The 18,858-nt window shown below is 38.6% G+C and overlaps 1 protein-coding gene across 1 annotated transcript in view; it reads left to right on the top strand.

Moving 5' to 3' along the window:
- The window catches only part of PIGC (phosphatidylinositol glycan anchor biosynthesis class C), an 87,136-nt gene that overhangs the window by 9,762 nt on the left and 58,516 nt on the right, over positions 1-18,858 (top strand). The window contains exon 2 of the mRNA XM_023207174.3: positions 9,286-9,390. Within this exon, the coding sequence (XP_023062942.1) occupies positions 9,286-9,390 (105 nt within the window). The remainder of the gene's footprint in view (positions 1-9,285; positions 9,391-18,858) is intronic.

Here is an 18,858-nt window from a genome sequence, read left to right as displayed (position 1 = left end):
AACTAAACTATCAATCGTCAGGGGCAATAAAGACATTATGAGACAAGCAGGACCTCAAGAAATTTACCTACCATGGGCCATTTCTCGTGAAAGGAGATCTTGCTCTACCAAAACAAGGGAAGAATCCAAAAAAGAGGAAGACATGTGTTACAGGAAACAGGCAATCCAATACAGAGAAAAGAGGTGATGAGAATCCCTAGGGTGATAGTGAAGGAAGAACCCAGCATAATAACTGAATATCAGGCATAGGAGGCAGCCTGATTGCAGCAGTGGGAGACACTGGGAGAGACCTCTTCAGGAAAATCACATCAATAGAATACCTACTGCATCTAAGCATCTTGAGGGCTAATGTACAGAATTGTGGAAAGTTACTAGAATTCATGAGAAATATGGTCTCAGTCTGTTTGGGTTGCTATAATAAAATACCATAAACTGGGTAGATTATAAACAACAGATATTTATTTCTTACATTCTGGAGGCTGGGAGGTCTAAGATCAAGGTGCCAGTCTAATATCTCACCAGTGTGTGAGAGCCCACTTTCTTATGCATAGACAACACTTTCTTGCTGTGTTGTTATAGGCTGGAAGGGGTGAAAAGTCTCTCTTGAGCTTGGGTCTTTTTTATGAGGATACTAACCCCACTTATGAGGGATTTGAGCTCATGATGTAATCACCTCCCAAAGACCCCACCCCCAAATACTACCACCTTGAAGGGTAAGATTTTGACATACAAATTTGGGGGAAGACAAACATTCAGACCTTAGCAGCAAACACTTAGAAAACTAAGAAAAAATGAAAACAATTTAGAAAACAGAGCTATGCAGGAAAAGTTCATCTGTGAATGGTATTTACATAATCGTCATAATAATATACACTGAAAATTAATCAAAATCATTATGTAAAATCATAATCAGGAAGATGAGGAGATAGGAAAGATTATAAGTCTCTGGTTGGGGTTATTGGTCAGAGAAAAGGAAAAAAAGCAAAATCTCAACTTCCATAGCAGAATGTCAATAATGCCTAAAATTAAAAACTGCAACAACAGAATAACAACACGTTATTTAGGACATGGAGGTAAATATCAAAATAGTTGGCTAGTAAGAGGTGAAAGCAGTTGCTTTTTAAACAGGGATAAATAGAAGGAGGTGATAGGGAACTGCTATTTTTCATAACAAATCTTTTTAGAATTATATGATTCTTGTGTATGCATATAACTGAATTTTTTTTAAATTTAAGATTCTATGGTTATCATGATGTTTGTGATTTGTGGTCAAATGAGTCTGTATTTTTTATACTTTTTTCTATTGCGTTCATCTATACCTCTATTACTGAATATATGGAGCAAAGAAAATTATTTATTATAATGTATAGATTTTGCAATTCTTCCGTTCAGTCGCTAGACTTCGAAATCTGAAGAGAATGCAAGAAAATAATACTTGGCTTTTTGAAAAAGAAATAGAGACGTGAAGCAAAGGATGAATATTTTCCTATGGATTATTTTTCTATTTTAGAATATAAAAGGATACTAGAATGCTCCCTGTAGTACCTGCTTTCAGAACTATTTAATGTACAAAATAAATTCTTTTCCTTGCCTTACATTTTATTCTTTTCTCTGTTATTTATGTGTATATTTTATAACGATCTATTGATTCTATAGAGTTAAGCATTTAGCTGAATAATTAAGGAAAACTTACTTTACCACAGTTATTCAGACATTATACTGATTTGAGGTCTGAATTGTAAAGATCATTATATGGATCAAATAATTTCTTCTCTTCATTTTGCACAGGGAGGTAATGTGATATTAGAGAGTGTCAGTCTGTAAATGGATCTGCATGAAATGATATTCAAGGTAAATGGATATTGAGGAGTCTTTGCAGTTTCTTTCAGTTACACAACTTTCATTTAGTTACACTTAAATGAGTCAAACAATTTAATTGAACCTTGGGAAAATCTGTTCCATAAGACAGCATTAAACATTAATCATTCCACATCACCAAATAATTAATGAAGAATAACAGTGATGCTTCTAGGGAAGGTTAGTAACTGTTGAGAATAAAGCATTTTATTTAAAGTTTTTGAAAGGCAGCTCAAAAGCCACTGTCTCCAAAGGGACTTTGCCTCTTGCAGAGCCCTCCATTGCAATCCCTCCACTCTGTGAACTTTCATAGTATGGATTATCACATTGTAACTTACACTCTAGTTAGTATATCCTTCCCTGGGAGAATGGAAACATCTCCACGTCACCCACAGACTTTGCATTATCCCTGGCACAAAGGAGGCAATTAACGAAGCCTAACTATGAGAATGATAGTGATGATGTTGATGACAATGATTCAAGAAGTGGGAAATTTAAATTTCTGGAGCACCTTCTAACCACAGAATTTGAGTCTTTATGTGTATCCGTTAAAACCAAAACTAGAAAAAAAAAAAAACCCACAAGTAAACAATACAATCCTCATTATATTACGTACGAGCTAGAACATTAAAATCTGAGTTTTCAGAAACATTTGGCCTTTATTAGGACTGTCAGTAGTTCTAGTCCCATCCTCCAAAACTGAAAAGAAAATCTATACTCCAAGATGTTTAAAAGAAAAAGAAAATGCTTATTATTAAAGAATAGAAATGAGCTTTAAAAGAAGATTTTTGATAACTCTAGAATTTAGAATCCTGGATTAAGTTTAAAATAATTTTGGTTAATTTTAAGCACTGTATGTATTTTGTTTTTTAGAGACAGGGTCTCGCTCTGTTGCACAGGTTGGAGTTCAGTGGCATGATCACGGCTCACTGCAGCCTCCATCTCCTCGGCTCGACTGATCCTCCCACTTTAGCCTCCCAAGTAGCTGGGACTACAGGTGCAAACCACCATGCCCAGCTAATTGTTGAAATTTTTTTTTGTAGAGATGAGGCTCTCACTATGTTGCCAAGGCTCATCTTGAACTCCTGGGCTCAAGTGATCTGCTCACCTCGGCTCCCCAATGTTCTGGGATTACAGGCATAAGCCACCTGCCTAGCCGAATGTTTTCACTTTTATTTTTTCCAGAGCTTACTTATCAGCTTAAAATTGTAATATGATGCATATATTTGCATAATTGCAATGAACTGTATCTGCTTTTCAATCAGAGACTTACTTTGCTGGAAATATATTGATAAATGGGCAGAATATTTTGAATTATTTTTATATTGTATTTATCTGCAATGTTGTCAATGTAGGTACAATTTGTAAAATGTACATAAGGCATCTGTGAGGTGTTTTTTTTTCTTTCTTTTTTTTTTTTTTTTACTCACACAAATAGTTCTTTGTGTTTCGTATTTGTTTGAATATCCAAGCACTATCAGGGATTGCATAAAAGGACAAATACTGTGCAATTGTGCTGCCAAGGGCCACAGTCTGACAAAATAAACCATACGATCAGCCACTGCAACTCTCACAAACTGTCATTTATAAGAAGAGACCATGCGAGTCAAAGTGATGCACTCTAAAAACAATGATGTTCCCAGGAAGAGAATACACAAAAAATGAAATTATCTTTATTTTTAGGGAGATGTGTTTAAGGATAGTTGATTTTTCCTGTTTAATACTTCACTTGATACTTCTATTTTAAAGTTAAAAATATCAACATGTGTCCATCCAACATTTCCCTAAAATAATTTTGTATTTGCCAAAGGACATTTCATGTGGATTTGGCGAATAGCATATTGATTAGGACAGGCTGTGTAGAAAGAACACTTATCTATAGGACCCATATGGCTACATGATGCTCTGATATTGTCAGTGTGTATTGGAGCTTCTTCAAAGACACAGCTGTCTTCAAACTCATGCTAGCTAGGGCTTTTGATGAGTAAAATTCTGGGAGAAGGGAGATAGCCCACACTTATACACCCTGCAATTCAAACCTGCTGTGTTTCAGCTTTCACACCTTTCTGCAACACAGAAAACTTGCTTACACTACAAAAATCACATACACACACATGCATTGACATGGGAAAGAACAGATGGTTTTATGTCATGCCTCATGACTACTGAAATTATGGGTGACTTTATTATCTATTGTTTCTATGCAGACTACTTAATGTTTGTTCATAAAACTAAAATTAACAAAGAAAGAGCATTTTTCTCCCACTGCTCTTTAGTATCTGAATGTCACTGCTGCTCATTTGACTCTGATAAAATGAAGACAGTGCAGTCAGTGGAAGAGACACAAAGTATGGTATCAGAAAAGACCTGAACTAGAATGCCGGAACTCCAGAATCTCATTCACCACTTACGTGACCTTAGGTTAAGTTCTTAATTTCTCTAAGACTCTGTAAAATTGTAATCACCCAATGTGTTCACCTTGCCTGCTGCCTAGAGAGAGCTAATTTATCATGATGGGAATTGCAGTAGAGAAAGAGTAATTCACACAGAGACAAATGTGCAGGAGACCAGAGTTTTACTATTACTCAGATCAGTCTCCCTGAGCATTCAGGGATCTGAGTTGTTAAGGACAGCTTGGTGGGTGGGGGGAAGCCAGTGGGCTCCCCAATCAGATGAGACAGTTTATCCATCTGGGTGGTGCACTTGATGGAGCCAGTTTATCCATCAAGTGCAGGGTCGGCAAAATATCTCCAGCATTGGTTTCAGGCTTTACAATAGTGATTTTTATACCCAGGAGAAATTTGGGAAGGGTCAGAATCTTGTAGTCTCCCGCTGTATGACTCCTAAACCATAATTTCTAATCTTTGACTAACTTGTTATCCCTGCAAAGGCACTCTGGTCCCCAGGCAAGAAGGGGATTTGTTTTGAGAAAGGGCTGTTATCATCTTTGTCTCAAACTATAAAATAAGTTTCTCCCAAAATGAGTTCAGTGTACACCCAGGAATGAAGACGGACAGCTTAGAGGTTAGAAGCAATATGAAATTGATAAGTTCAGATCTCTTTCACTGTCTCAGTTATAATTTTGCAAAGGCAGTTTCAAACTGAGAATAATGAGACTCCTCTGGAGTTGAAGTGAGAATCGAATGAGGTAACAGTAGTATCTAGCAAAGTGCCCAGTACCAAGTAGTCATTTAGTAAATTGAATCTGGATGTTCACTAAATGTTCAGAATCAGTTGAACATGAATCTGAATCAATGGAGTAGAAGAGAACATGAAATGCTTGAAAAACATCCATTAGGACTATTTTTAGTCCTTAAAGCAATTCAGGTGGTTGAAGAATATGTTTGGTGTGTTGTGTTCTATTAATCTGGAGATCAATAGTAAAGTTCCCTTGTATGACTTTTTCTCAGTAATGAATCTAATCTTTTCTGTATCCCTGGCTAAGATCTGCACACAATAAATTAGACATAAATATGATTCTTTAAGTCTATATTTCCTTCCTTGTATACATATTTCCAAAATTCTACTTATAATGATAGTGTCCTTACATTCTGCTTTACTTCTAACTATTCACTATTTACTTTTGCAAACTCCTTTCATTAATGAGGAGAAAAATATCCTTAAGCTGTGTGAACTATGACAATACCTTTAGAATATTTAAATTTGAGGGATATAACTTAAACATATGATGTCTATGTTTTAGAATGTCTAAATGTCTATATTCTTCCTCAGGGCTGGAGAACAAGCAAGTCCTCCCTTAAATCAGCCATGAAAGATGAAATGATAGCACAAAAGCTTGTGTCAGCAGACCAGGTGGAGCTGAAGTTTCCTATTCCTCAGCTCACTCATTGTGACTCTGTAGGCGGGGTTCTCACTGAGATCACCATGGCTAATCCAGATGAAGACAGGTCTGTAGCAACAAGAGTCTTGCTGGCCAAGATAAATTTATTATGAGTATTTTCCTAGTACTTTATGGGAAGTAGAGGGAAGCTGACTCTTGAGGATATATCCAGAAATAACCAGAAGTACTCCTGAGGATGTACCTAGAAATACCCAGACATACTCTTAAGACTGTACCCAGAAATGTGAACACCTAATCACATACTGCTATTTGTTTATGAAAAATAAAACTGGAGAACTAATTACAACCAAAGCCAACTCCAGTTTTTAACACAATAGTTAGAATAATTTAACAGGGACATTGATAAAAGGATCTATATCCACTATCGCTTCTAACTCACAATGATCTGAGTCAATTTTCTAATGCCTTTGTGTTTCACTTTTCGCATCTGTGAAAGAAGCGACTACACTTAAGTAGTAGATTTTTATTATTTGTTTCTGACCATCACCAGTTTTCTTGAGACTGGACATTCCCTGTGCTTTCTGGGGTTTGACTTTGTGAGACAAGGCAATCCTTTTTTGCCTAAGCTAGTTCAAGTTGAGCTTCTGACCTTTGGAATCAAACGAGTTCCAATTTACATGCCCTAACTATTCAGAGATGACAGAAGCATATAATTTCTCAGATGAAAGGAGCAACATAACATTTCACATAATAGAGTAATGATAGATAAATCGTTTTTTATTATTTAATCAGTTTCTAGAAAATAATTAGAAATGACAAGCAATGCTTTTGTTGACTTTACTTGACAGGATGCATAACTCATAAAAGGAATAACTGGATATTTGTTAACAACTGACTTCCTCTGTGAAATCTAAGTTTTAAAGCTATTTCAAACAACATTATTTCCTACTCATCAAGCCCAGTGATTATTTTCTTCCTTTTCTTATGTCTCAAGTTAACTTACCCAACTGTGTTTGTAATCAGAGCCCTTTTTGGTTCCATGGGAAATTTTATCCCATAATTTCCAAGTTCCCATCAATTAGAACTTGTCTTTTTGTATCTTCAACCTCCATCTCTACTGCTGTCTTCCCATCTGGTCACATGTATTATTTTATCTTTCTTGTCTTAATCTAAAAATGTCACCCTAACTTCATTTTTCTTGTAAGATAAAGATAAAACTATTTTTTCCTCTGACTTAAATAAATCTCTAAAAAGAAAGAGAGACACAATAACCTAGTAGTCAAAACTGTTGCACAAACCTGAATTTGAATTTGAACTTCATCAGTTCCAGATTATCAGGAATGTAATGTTGTAAATTAACTTGTGTAGGTTACTATTCAGTCTGTGTTGTGATTTGCTCATCTTTAAGACGGGGATAATAATATACCTGCATGCCAAGTGTTCAGTGGAATACTGGACACACAACTAAACCTCTCCAATTAACATTAGCTGTCATTATCATCATTATTATTATAACCCCATCTCCATTTCTTTACTAGCTGCCTTTTTTCTCTATGTATTGCACTCTGTCTTTTCTCCTCTCATTCTTCTTAGCTCAACATTTCTAATTAACAAACCTAACTCCTCAATTGTTCAACATTACTCTTCAGCATTTGGCCTAGTAAATTACCATCTTCTTTTGGAATCTCACCCCTTATTTGACTTTTCTCATTCTCTTCTTAGCCCTCTAAATTCTTCTGTGTTTCTTGACTAGTTCTATTTTCTTCTTTAATGGGAGTTTTATGCAGTTAATTTATTGGCTCTTTTCCTCTGTGGAGAGCAGGGCCATTGAGTAGTTGGATCCAGAACCCAAGTGCTAATGAAGTGTATTGTGCAGGGAGAGGTTTGGACTACAGTGTTCTCACCAAGAAAGTCAGGTCTTGTGTGGTTCTCAAAGATGCAGTGGAGTAAAGGACTGTAAGGGGCGACAGAAGAAGGTTAAGGACAAGTCTTCATCCATTCAGTATTCAATGTTATCGCACTTAGTTTTGGGCCAAATTATAATTAGACACTATAAAGGAAGATTTAAATTTGATAAAACATTTATCAGCAATTTGATATGCATCTAAATGTTAGCTTTTTATAATCATTAGACTACTTTTATAGTATAGTATAGTAATTAGTAACATAATTGCTGCAAAGTGAATACTGTACATAGCTAATTTCTTGAGTCCACATCATGATCTGCCATCCTTCTTTCATTACAAATTCCCCTGAAGTTGTCCAGCTGTTTCTCTTATTTTCCAGAGTTCTTTCTATAATTTTATTTCTTCTTCATGTCTCATTGCAACTTGGATTATTGTCTCCTTAAGGATTCTTAAAATCTGAACATGAGAAACTTCACATCTGAGAAAGTGTGAGGATGAGATCCAAGCCATCCCCAAATCAGACAAGGAACTCCATTTTTCTGGGAGATCTGTTGTTTAGCTCTGTAAGAAATGAGGCCTGATGCATCTCATCAGGTGATCAGAGTAATTTTTCAGTATTTGTTCAAACATATCTTTAATGTTTTGAATTAATCTTGATTTGAATTAATCTTGACTCTGATATAATTAACTAATAAAGATCTATAGGTTGGGTGTGGTGGCTCATGCCTGTAATCCCAGCACTTTGCAAGGCTGGGGCAGGGGGATCACTTGAGTCCAGGAGTTCAAGATCAGCCTGGGTAATATGGGAAACCCTGTATCTACACAAAATATAAACGCTAGCCAGGCATGGTGGCATGCAACTGTAGTCCCAGGTACCCAGTTGGGTGAGGGGAGGGAAGGGTGGGCTGAGGTGAGAGGATCACCTGAGCCTGGGAGGACGAGGCTGCAGTAAGCTGTGATTGTGCCACTACACTCCAGCCTGGGCAACAGAGTGAGACCTTGTCTCAGGGAAAAAAAAAAAAAAAAAATCTGTATTTTTCCATTGTCTGTTTTGTGAACTATTCCTCCCTGACCTCCACTAAGAGGTCATCTCCTTTGTGCAATATTCCTTGAAAACAGGTTTGCCTTTTTCTTTTTTTTTTTTTTCTTTCTTTTTTTTTCTTTTCTTTTCATTCTTTCTTTCTTTTTTTTTTTTTTTTTTTTTTTTAGACTTTTTTTTTGAGATGTTGTCTCGCTCCTCGCTCTGTTGCCCATTCTGGAGTGCAGCAGCGTGACTCCTTGGCTCACTGCAACCTCCGCCTCCTGGGTTCAAGCGATTCTCCTCTGTCAGCCTCCTGAGTAGCTGGGACTACAGGTGCATGCCACTGCGCCCGGCTATTTATTTTTTTATTTTTTATTTTTAGTAGAGGCGGGGTTTCACCATGTTGGCCAGGCTGCTCTCAAACTCCTGACCGCAGGTGATCTGCCCGCCTTGGCCTGCCAAAGCTCTGGGATTACAGGCATGAACCACGGCGCCTGGCCCCTGCCTTTTTCATCTTTGAAGTCCAATATCTTTCATGAGTTAGACACCTAGTCAGAAACAGGGAAATACACTGCAAAGATTCTGATAAAACCTGCTTCTGTTGTAATAAAGGCTAATGATTCACTGAGACTCAGATTCTGCGGGATGGTTAGCCAATGAAAGCAAATAATTTACCTCTTGTTTCTCTTTCCTCACAGCAATTGGCCAGAGCAGTGCAGCCTCCTTCCCATCACTTCCCTCTCTCTGAACGTGGTCTCTGTGAACTGGGATTTTGGAAGTGGATTTGCAGGATTGATTACTGGGTATGGAGAAAATGCAGTATCTACATTTTCAGTTCTCATTTGATCCTTTATACTATCAGTTCTCATTATATTATTCAGTTCTCATTTGATCCTTTATACTATCAAATGAGGCAGGTAGATTAGATATAACCACATTTCATAAACAAAGAAATCTAGAGTTTAAAAAGGTCAAGAGGGCTCTGTAAGATTATTCTGATAGTGACTAAAAAATTATTCTGATAGTGGCAGTCAGGTCTTCAGACTTATATCCAATCACTGTTACTCTACATACATAGTGTAACAGGTAACAATACCCTATTGTGATGGGTATTATGGAACAATATTACTCTATGTGGTGTCAGTGTATAACAGTAATGTTTTCCTTTTACAAATGTAAAGCATATATATATATATATATATAAAATCTAGTTTTAATTCAGGAATAAATCACTAAGATGCTAAGCCCTCCACTCTACTAGTCAGGAGGCAATCTTTCTAGGAAGTAGATCTGCTTACTTACCTGATGTATTCACTTGGCACCTCAGAAATTGCCCTGTCATTTTCCTAAAATTTTAGATGAGCTTCTTTTATTAAGAGGAATATATTTGTATCCAAGATTTACAGCAGCAATTTGATCCTCTAAGTAGGCAACCTTGGTGGTTGGATGTATTCTGATTCAAAATGAACCAAATGACTTTTAAAGTGAAAATTCCCATGTTAAAACCATAAACTTCTCCAGTAGATGATAACTCCCCTTGAGGGTAAATAAATGTCTTAAGTATCTATATTCTTAGCTCCATAGCACTCTGCCTGGTACATACTACATATTTAATAAATGTTGAGTAAATAAACAGATGGCTTTAGTCATCATCATCTTCTTCTTCCTTTTTTTGAGATGGAGTCTCACTCTGTCACCCAGGCTGGACTACAGTGGTGCGATCTCAGCTCACTGCAACCTCCACCCCTGGATTCAAGTGATTCTCCTGCCTCAGCCTCCCAAGTTGCTGGGACTGCAGGCACCCAGAACCATGCCCAGCTAATTTTTGTATTATTATCATTTTTTACTAGAGACAGGGTATCACCATGCTGGCCAGGCTGGTCTTGAACTCCTGACCTCAGGTGATCCACCTGCCTCGGCCTCCCAAAATGCTGGGATTACAGACATGTGCCATCACATCTAGCCTGATTTTACTCATCTTCTATAAAGATCTACTCTTTACAGATCCACCAGCCAACCACCAAGCAGCTTCCAAGCTTGGGGTTTTGCCATTGCCTGTGGTCCTAGAGCACAAATTTATTACAGAAAAGCCAACAGAGATGTGATGGCCAACTCAGGGGTCATTAGATTAATTAGTACACTAAGAAAGATGTAATCTTCAACAAAGACCACAGCCACAAATACACTTAGGCCCAATTCTGACTAGAAAACATGTAACATCTAAATCCACAGATATTCAAGGGAAATAGCCTACCAATAGAGACACCTAGAGATAGAAGACAAGCACTATGGTAATTGGCATGTTCTGACATTATGTATTTTCTACCTGAGAAAAATTGGGTAGTTTTAGGTGACATATCACCTTTTATTTTGCAAGGGGGAAACTGGCTCTTTCATGAGTTATGTTAGGACCCATTTGTGCTTAATCTCAATGGAAGTCAGTACTGAAAAGGAGGTCTGGGCTTCAGCTAAGATGTGAAATCCAAATTCTACAAAAATCAACAAATGCATTTCTTTTTGTAGGGAGAATTTTCCCCAAGGAACAGGAAGAAACAGTCTGTTATGTAACTGCTCAGAAAGGAGGCTTAAAGAAAATACTAGTTCCTTGGAGTCTGTCCTCTACAGTTGAGAACCACTACCTGGTAGGCAAGGAGAATTCTGAGGAGTTGCCAGACTCTAGTTCAGATACTGCCTCTAATCAGCCTGTGGCCAGGGGTGGGTTAACAGCCTCTTCTCAGGTGTATCCTTGCCATCAAAAGTAGCCTGTTCTTTCCTCCCACTCCAACAGAGAAACTGCTTCCAACTAGTTCTGAGTCCAGACTTGTTTTCTAAACAGTAACTGCCTAGCCGGGAGGCTTAGCCCATACTAGAGACCACTTGTTTATTGTGCAAACAAGGTCAAGCTCTTTGTCTAAGGCTCTGCCTCAGCAGAATAGTAAACTTTGTTAAACCCTTTGAGGGAGTTCCAGGGAGTAAAAATAATTTGTCTGTGTCCATTTCTTCACTGGATGCTTGACCTGCTTTATAGAGCTCTCTCTTCCAATAACTCAGCCCAGTTAAATTATATCTCATATATTTATAAACAAGTTACAGAACATTCTCTTGCAGCCGTGCTTGAATCGTCTTTTTACTTCAGCCTTAACTGATCCTCCCAAATGGATATCAGAGCCAAGAAATATACATTGAGATGATCAGGACCAAGATAAATCTGGATGAGATGGCCATTTATTGCCATTCATCCATTGATTCATCAAACATATTGTTGAGCACCTAGTAAAAGCTTCTGCATTCTAGGCACTAGGTGCTGGATGCTAGAGCTACAGAGATGAAAGATGTGGTCCCTCCCTCAAGCTGTGCACAGTCAAATGGAAGGCTTCATGATGTAGTGGGAAAAATAACAGACTTAAAGTCAGACAGATCTGTGTTCTAATCTTGATCCTGCCTCCTATTAACTATGTTAATGTATGCAAATCCTCTCTAAAGTTTATCTTCCACATCTATATGACAGAAATAATAGTCCTACTTCACAAGCTTGATGTGAGAATCAATGACATAAAGTATAGTACTTGGAACATAGTAAACACTCAGTAGATGACATCTGTGTTGTTGTTGTCATCATCATCCTTGGGACAGCCCCATGAATTAACAATTACAATATTGCATGTGACATATGAGGATGGGAGAAGGTACTATAAGAACATAGTCTGCAATGGTGATGAGGAAGAAGACTTACAAGAGAAAGGGAATTGATACCAACCTGAGCCCAGAAGGATGAGTAGCAGAAAGTCAGGCATGAGAAGGGCATTCTCAGAAGGCAGAACAATAGCACATACAAAAGCCTGGGGTGGGGAGGGAGAAACAGGCACTTTCAGGAAATATCAAGTAGTTCATTGTGTCTGGATCTTGGGATATATGTAGGGAAGTGTTGGGAGGGCTACCAAGGAAGGGAGGGACCATGCTGTCATCTTGGCAATGGCCAAGTTGGGCCCTGCACTGCTACTCTTTCTCTACTACCCTCCTGACCTAAATAACCAGATTATCCCATGTCTCATAGAGACCATCTCTCTCTGCCTTAGGCTTTACAGATATGGGCTGTTTATTTCCATTTTATGTTTCTTCCCATGCCAGCCACTATAGGCGTCATAAGGGAGGAGCAGGGCTCTTATATATTCTTCAGGAGTTTCTGCTGAAAAGTTTGACCTACATTCCAACCTCATAGCAGGCTGTAAGCTTATTCAACTTCATAAAGTGCTCTGTCAGGTAGGAGAGGGCTTTATGTCTAGTAAGAACGTGAAGAGAAAAATAAGTAACAAGTGGTGTTCAACTACTGCAGAAACAATTCCTATGGCCAGAGTCTGTTTTTCTCACTGATGGCTTTGACCTAGACACAGCTTGGAAGGAGAAGCTTTAAACTTGCTGCTGTGTCCTATAGGCAGGTTCAGTCAAATCAAGGTGACAAGCACTAATTGAGCATGTACCTTGTGTCTAAGACTCTGCCAGGCACTGCAGACAAAGACTAAAGCAGTGGACTGAGTCTCAAAGACTTTACTCTGAGTTCTGAGTTCATGGTTACATAGCCAGTAGGCCCAGCAGAATTGGAAACTGAGGTCTGCAGGACTCAAGTTCACACTCTTTCTGCTATGTTATGTTACCCTTTTGGTATTAGGCACAGATAATTTGATTCAGGTACACCTACGAAGCAAAGTACAAGCCATGGTGAATCACAACACTATATGTCTTGTTGGCTTAACACTAATGAGCCTGGCACAATAGAAATCTTCATTCGATCAATGAAAGGAATATCGATTGGCCTTGTGAAGCATGAAGAGGTACAATATGACCAGGAATCTCTTGGCAAGCTCAGCTGACCCTGAAGGGGTCAAAGTTTGGGCTGCGATTCAACCCAGCTCTGGACATAGGAGAAACCTTAGTTAACCCTCACATTTGCCCTCAGAGTAAGTAAAATGGTCTCCAAGAAGCACTTGGGCAGGAGGTCCAATCTGTTACAGTGGGCTATGGAGAACCAAAGGCCAGAAGTAGCTTTAGTTGAGAAGGCTTGTAGACCATTCTGTTGCCTTCATTAGATTTGGTCATTGGTGTCTGAGATTATGTGTCATGCCTTATTGGTGTTGGAGTTGGAGGATGAGGCAGAAACAGCACTAAGAGAGAGACTGGTGAAATTCAAAGGCAAAAACTTTGATAGATTAATGGAATCAACCTATATTAGTCTAGAAATTCACTTTGATAAACTGTATGTCATTTGACTCTGTTACCTTTAGACACAAAGATTGCATTTTAGGCATCAGTGAGTGATACCTGCAATATCAAAAGAGAATATACAACCCGTTTGCCTTACCAAGGGACAAAGTGGAGATATGGCTTTAAATTCAGTCACTTTTAAGGGCTGGAAGAGATAAACATCTATAGAGTACATAGAATGGAAATTGGGACCCTCTCTACACATTAACAAGGAAAATTGGCCCTAGAAAAGGTAGCCTAAATGGAGTGACTGCACTTCAGACCAAGAACACCAGCTGGCTCGCTACAGGGATGTGGAAATAAGACTCTCACTGAATCTGTCTTGGTTTTACTACGTAGGTAATGGAGATAATGATACTTCCTTTTACCTGCCTCACAGAATTGTTGAGAAGATGAATAATGCAGCATTTTAACAGGCTCTGAGACCCTTGAAAGATGGCTTTTGTAAGTGCTGGGTATGATATTATCGTTGTCATTATTACCTTATCACTTTATCTTTGCAGAAAATGACGCTTGGAAAAGCTTGCTGGTCATTTTGATATCAATTTCTGGCCAACTTCTTCTTCCCTAATTTCTTTCCATGCTGATGGACATTAAGCCAATTTAACTATCCACTCAATCTCCCTAGTATATCATGTACATCCTGACCTTCGATTCTCTGCTCACATCATGTCCCCTGCATGCTCTTCCTCTTCCTCTTCATCTTTCTAAATCTAGCCCTTTTCTCAAGCACATGGAGAAGCTGGGGAGACAAGGACCGAGTCTCCGAGTGCATCCTATTCAAGCCCAATCAGGTTGGCAACTGCTAGACTTTGCATCAGGTCATTTTAAAGGTCATCAAACTGAAATATAACTTGTACACTCTTCAACTTGATTTTGATAGAGAATTATTTCCTCTGTCTTGCTTCTCTGTGCAACAGTCAGAATTGAAACTGTATATAACATATACATTATTGCGATAGTAATGGGGTGGCTTTGCAGTGACCAAACTTTAGAAGAATGGATGATCTTTCGGATGTGGGTAATAGCTGCTGCAAAGTGGAGAGGTTGTCTGAAGTACCTTCTTCCTGATGTTAGATAATGCCTTGGTTTACAGTAACTCAGTAAGTTTGCAAGAGCCCATTTTATTCTAATATAACTAAATCTCAACTCAAATTTATGAGTAATAAAGTAATCTAACATTAATAGGATAAAAGTTATCTCCTCAAAGCTAGCTTTTCTGTTACTATCAATGGACTTACCACAAAATATCCCCCAGATTTCTATATGACCCTTTCTACATTACACAGGCTTCAGTATGCAAGGTGATTCCCAAACAGTACACTCCAGAGTCCTGAGCCTGAGCTAACTGTCATCACACTATCCTTTATAGGAATTGTTTTTGCTTCTGGTTTCTTGATTTGGAAACACTTACTTTGGCTATGTCCATGTGTCAGTGAAGCTTCTTCAGTTCATTGTCCTGCACACACTCTTGTTCCATATGTTCCTTGTTCCCATGTGTTCCTTGTCCACATGGAGGGTGGTATAGTATGAGCTGCTGCAGGCAGCTTGAATGGTTTTTAACTCCCTCAGAAGAAGGTGACCTTTGAGTTAGTGTCCTAATGTTCTTATAAAAGGTGCCTCACATTTGTCTACTGCATTTGGAGGAAACCTCCAGCCATTACCTAGAAGTGCTAAGAAAGGATCACTCAAGTCAGCTTTGTATTAAGGACAGATGTAAAGGTGGTAGACCAGAATGAGACATGGAGAAGCTGGTCCTCCATCACGCTCTCCATCTATTAAAATCCTACTCTTCTTCCAAGATCCTTATCATCCCTAACTAAACTGATTTCCCTCACCTCTGTATTTCTATACACTTAATACTCTTCTTATGACATTTACCAAATTAGCTGTGTCACCAATAATTTAGCATAATGTTAATAATCAAGAAAACCTTGCATTTACATGATGTTTTAAGGTATATGAAGTTTCACAACATGTACTATTTCATTTGACCCTTACAACTTCTTAGAAAAATTTCTTATCTCTGTAAAACTTATTTTCTTCCTCTGTAGAAAGGAGTTACTTCTTTCTTAAAAGAATTGGAAAACGTGTTTATGTTTTCATTCTGGGGAAAAAAATACTCATTCAAATTAAGCCTTACAAAATCACGTAATCAAATAATGCTCTTAGGGTCATTGTGAGGAGTAAATAACCTAAGGGATGTGAAAACTGATTTGTGAAATATAAAGGCACATCCAGATGCAGAACTACAAAGGCCCTAAGGTTTCTGGTGTTTGCGACTGGGTGCTAAAACAGAGATTTGAAGCAATACATGACAGGGAGAAGATTTACCTGTTCTAAATCTTCTAGATGTAGAATCTAGAATACAGATGAACTCTAATCTATCAGAAGAGTATCTGATATGGCATCTATCTGTATAACTGGTCACACTTAGGGGCTGGTGCTCAGGGAAAAATGTCAGTCCTAGTAGGTGTGAAAGTCAATGGAATGTAGGCAGTAAGTGAAGACAGGAGTGTGAATAACATCAATGGAAGAGAATGCAGTATGAGAGAAGCCCAAGAGGCCCCTTGGGATGGAGTCTCTTGGAAAAGGAAAGGAGTTGGCTGAGGAGAAGCTGAACTGGCAAGAAAAACAAAGGAAGAAATTCCAAGTTGGATACTAGATGTCAAATGAAAGGAAATGAAATTTTGGATTAGAAGCTTAAGAGGCCATTGGGAACTTTCAATATTCTAGTGGGTTGAGGAGAGAAAGGGACATGAGAAAATGGTAACAGTTAGTGGAGAGTTTGCATTGTAGGCTGTCCTTTTGAAAAAATTGGTGATGAAAGGAAACAGAAGATTGGATGGTAGCTTTGGGAAGAAATAAATAGGACCAAGGAAATGAAAGAAAGAATAATAGCTAAGACTTAGTAATGATTTATATCAAATATCAAACACATAGCACTTATAGAATGCCAGGCACTGTTCTAAGTAGTTTATGAAAATTAATTCCATCCTCATCACTACCCTATGAAAGAGTAATTATTATTATCCCTATTTTACAGATGAGGAAACTGAGGCATGGAGTGGTTAAGTAAATTTCCCAAAGCCACATAGCAACAACAGAACTGGTAATTAAACTATAGGCAGTCTGGTTCAAGAGTCCAGGTTTTAATTCATTTACCTTTCCTTTTATAATAATTTTGTAGTAGCCAAACCATTGAGGAAGAAGTATCAAGACTTTGCCTTATTTTTAATGAGAAAGATTTCAATTCACTTGGATACTAAGAAGGAGCCAGCACCCTAAGAGATGAATAAGAATTTCTGAATAATAAAGAGAATAAGATCCCAGAGCATATGAGTGGCTATGGTTGGAAAGTGTGTATAAAGCAGTTAGTCTTGGGCAAGAATTCGTAATAATTCTCTCTTAAACAGGAGGAAAATGGTGAAAATAGAGATTTTAATTTTGAGGTTTTGAGAAGGGAAGTTGAGCAAATTCATTTCAGATGGATGCTGGTAAAGTTTCTGCTGAGAGATATTGGAGGAGTGGGTCAGGACTTGAGTAGAAAAACCTGTAGCTTCCTAAAATGCAATGAGGAGTCAGCTTTTACCAAATTGCACTGGGAGCTGACTGAGTCCACCTGGTATGATAACTAAACACCTCCTGTATTCAAAGCCATATGCTGGGATCTCAGCCTCCATTTGTCACAGCTTTTAATCAGTTGAGAAAAATATAGAAGAAGCACTTAGGAAACAATGGAAGACAAGATCAAATATCACTTGTGCGGCTTAATGCTTTTCATGGAGCTCAGAGAAGGGAGCGGTCAGAGGAGTTGGGGAAAGGCTGTAGCTTGAGCTGGTCCTTAAAGATCAGGAGAATTTGGGGGATAGCGTTGAAGGCACAATTTTTGGTGGTGGAGAAAGTGAGAGGAACAGAAGAATCGAAGGAAGAGAGGCAGGCATTAAGAGACACTCTTGGCGCCAGGCACAGCGGCCCATGCTGTGAGGCAGAATTTTGGGAGGCCAAGGCAGGAGAATGGCTGGAGGCCAGGAGTTAGAGACCAGCTTGGGCAACATAGTGAGACCCCCATCTCTTATTTAATAAAGAAAAGAGGCACTCTTGGTAAAAGCATAGGGACTAGGGGCCAGGAAAGCAGTGATAGTTCAGGCCAAAAGATAATCCTACCCAATGACCCACACCTGGTTTGGATCCCCTCAGGCCCCACCATCAATCTTCTTAGCTACTTCATCCCTGCCTTGCTTTTCTCCATAGCAAGAATCACTTCCTGATACACCATATTAAAATTAATTTATTTATATTTCCTAGAATGTAGGCACTGTGAGGGCAAGAATAATTGTTTGAATCACTAGTGTATCTCCTAGGTCTACAGCAAGTTTGGCTTATAAAAGGCTCTCAGTAAAGATTTGCTCAAACAAATACAGCAGCAGTCTCAGGGGTTACCTGGGGTCCCTCCAGCATAGGCTCAGGAATTTTTTGACTCACAACCTGCTGTGAAGAAAAGCCTGACCTAGACAGAAGTGACAGCCTGCTTCTCAAACAGAAGCTCTTTAATACCCAGGTGACAATAAAACTCTCAAAAATTAAAGGCAAGGAAGGGTTCCTCTAGAACTGGGGACTGAGAAAGGCTTCCCTGAGAAAGTAGGGGAGAAAGTGTTTAAGAACTGGTGGATTTTAAGCTAATTGATCAGAATGGTTTAAGTCCTTACCAAGGGTTTTACAGGGGCTGCATCAGCCCTGGTAAAAGGGACGGTTTGTTCCAGAGTTCTCTCCTAGGGAAGGAGCCTTTCCTCAGATCCTTGTCCAGGTAACAAAGGCCTCTTGTATTTTCACCAGTTTTTAAAGACTGTCCAATAGGGAAAAAATAATTTTTGCTCCACACATTAAAGTTTAAAATTGGCCTCAAAGTAGGAAACACAGCACATATTGCTCAGAGGCCAAGAGTTACGCGTCTAAGCAGTGCCCAGTGATGGAGTTGATCCATGGCTGGTATTGCCATTGTTCAGAAAGCA

This window comes from Piliocolobus tephrosceles, chromosome 1 (assembly GCF_002776525.5).
Source record: "Piliocolobus tephrosceles isolate RC106 chromosome 1, ASM277652v3, whole genome shotgun sequence".
NCBI lineage: Eukaryota > Metazoa > Chordata > Mammalia > Primates > Cercopithecidae > Piliocolobus > Piliocolobus tephrosceles.
Note: the sequence above shows the minus strand (reverse complement) of the source record. Positions and strands in the feature narration are given on the sequence as shown.